A 783-nucleotide genomic window follows, 5' to 3' on the forward strand; every position below is an offset into this window, starting at 1 on the left:
AGCTTTTCACTAATGGTTTATTTCGTTTTCTCACAATTTTTCAAAGTGGTTCAGTGGCGACTCTGAGTATTTGGCAATCGTCTCTTTGGCAATTGCCATCACCTTCTCCTGCACCTGCTCGATCGTGCCTGTGGCGTCCACGACGTGCCACTTGGGCGTCGCGCGTTCCATGATGTCGTAAAAATTGCGATAAACTTTTTCCTGGAAGGCTGTAGTTTCGTACCGTTCCTGGCCAAAGTCAGCACGGGTGGACGCTTGGGTCACTGGGACGTCCAGGAAGATGACGGCGTCGGGCTTGGGCAGCCCGATCTCGGGAGCCCAGCACCAGTCAAGTGACATGCCGCTCTTGGCGGCGGAGAAGGCCACGCCGCTGAACGAATAGCGATCCATGATAATGTGCTGACCACTGGCCAGGATTGACTCGATCTTGCTGGCTGCTTCCCAGCGGTTGGCCGAGAAAAGCAGGTGAATGGCGTGGTCGTCCATGGCCTCGGAGCTCGTGAGATACGAGTGGATACTCTTGCCGATGGCCGTGCTGCGGTCCGGAAAATGGAGTAGAGCAGAGGGTTGATGTGGAGAAGAAGCGTTCAACGCGTCATGGAGCAGCTTGGTCTGCGTCGTCTTGCCACAGCGGTCCACGCCCTCAAAAAGCAAGAAGATGCCGCGTCGAGTCATGATCGAAATGTGCCGATAGAAAATGGGCGGGAAATTGAAAATTGGGTATGCGGATAGAAACATGGAAATATTCTCATTTTCATGAATGAAATCACTTCAACTTGGTCT

The 783-nt window shown here is 53.0% G+C and overlaps 1 protein-coding gene across 1 annotated transcript; it reads right to left on the reverse strand.

Moving 5' to 3' along the window:
* Positions 1-704, reverse strand: PPTG_04996 (thymidylate kinase). Its single transcript, XM_008898439.1, has one exon. It carries the CDS (start codon positions 673-675, stop codon positions 31-33), a length of 645 nt encoding a protein of 214 aa, XP_008896687.1. The 5' UTR covers positions 676-704; the 3' UTR covers positions 1-30.
* Between the last annotated feature and the right edge of the window lie 79 nt (positions 705-783).

Source organism: Phytophthora parasitica (assembly GCF_000247585.1).
Source record: "Phytophthora parasitica INRA-310 unplaced genomic scaffold supercont2.7, whole genome shotgun sequence".
NCBI lineage: Eukaryota > Oomycota > Peronosporomycetes > Peronosporales > Peronosporaceae > Phytophthora > Phytophthora nicotianae.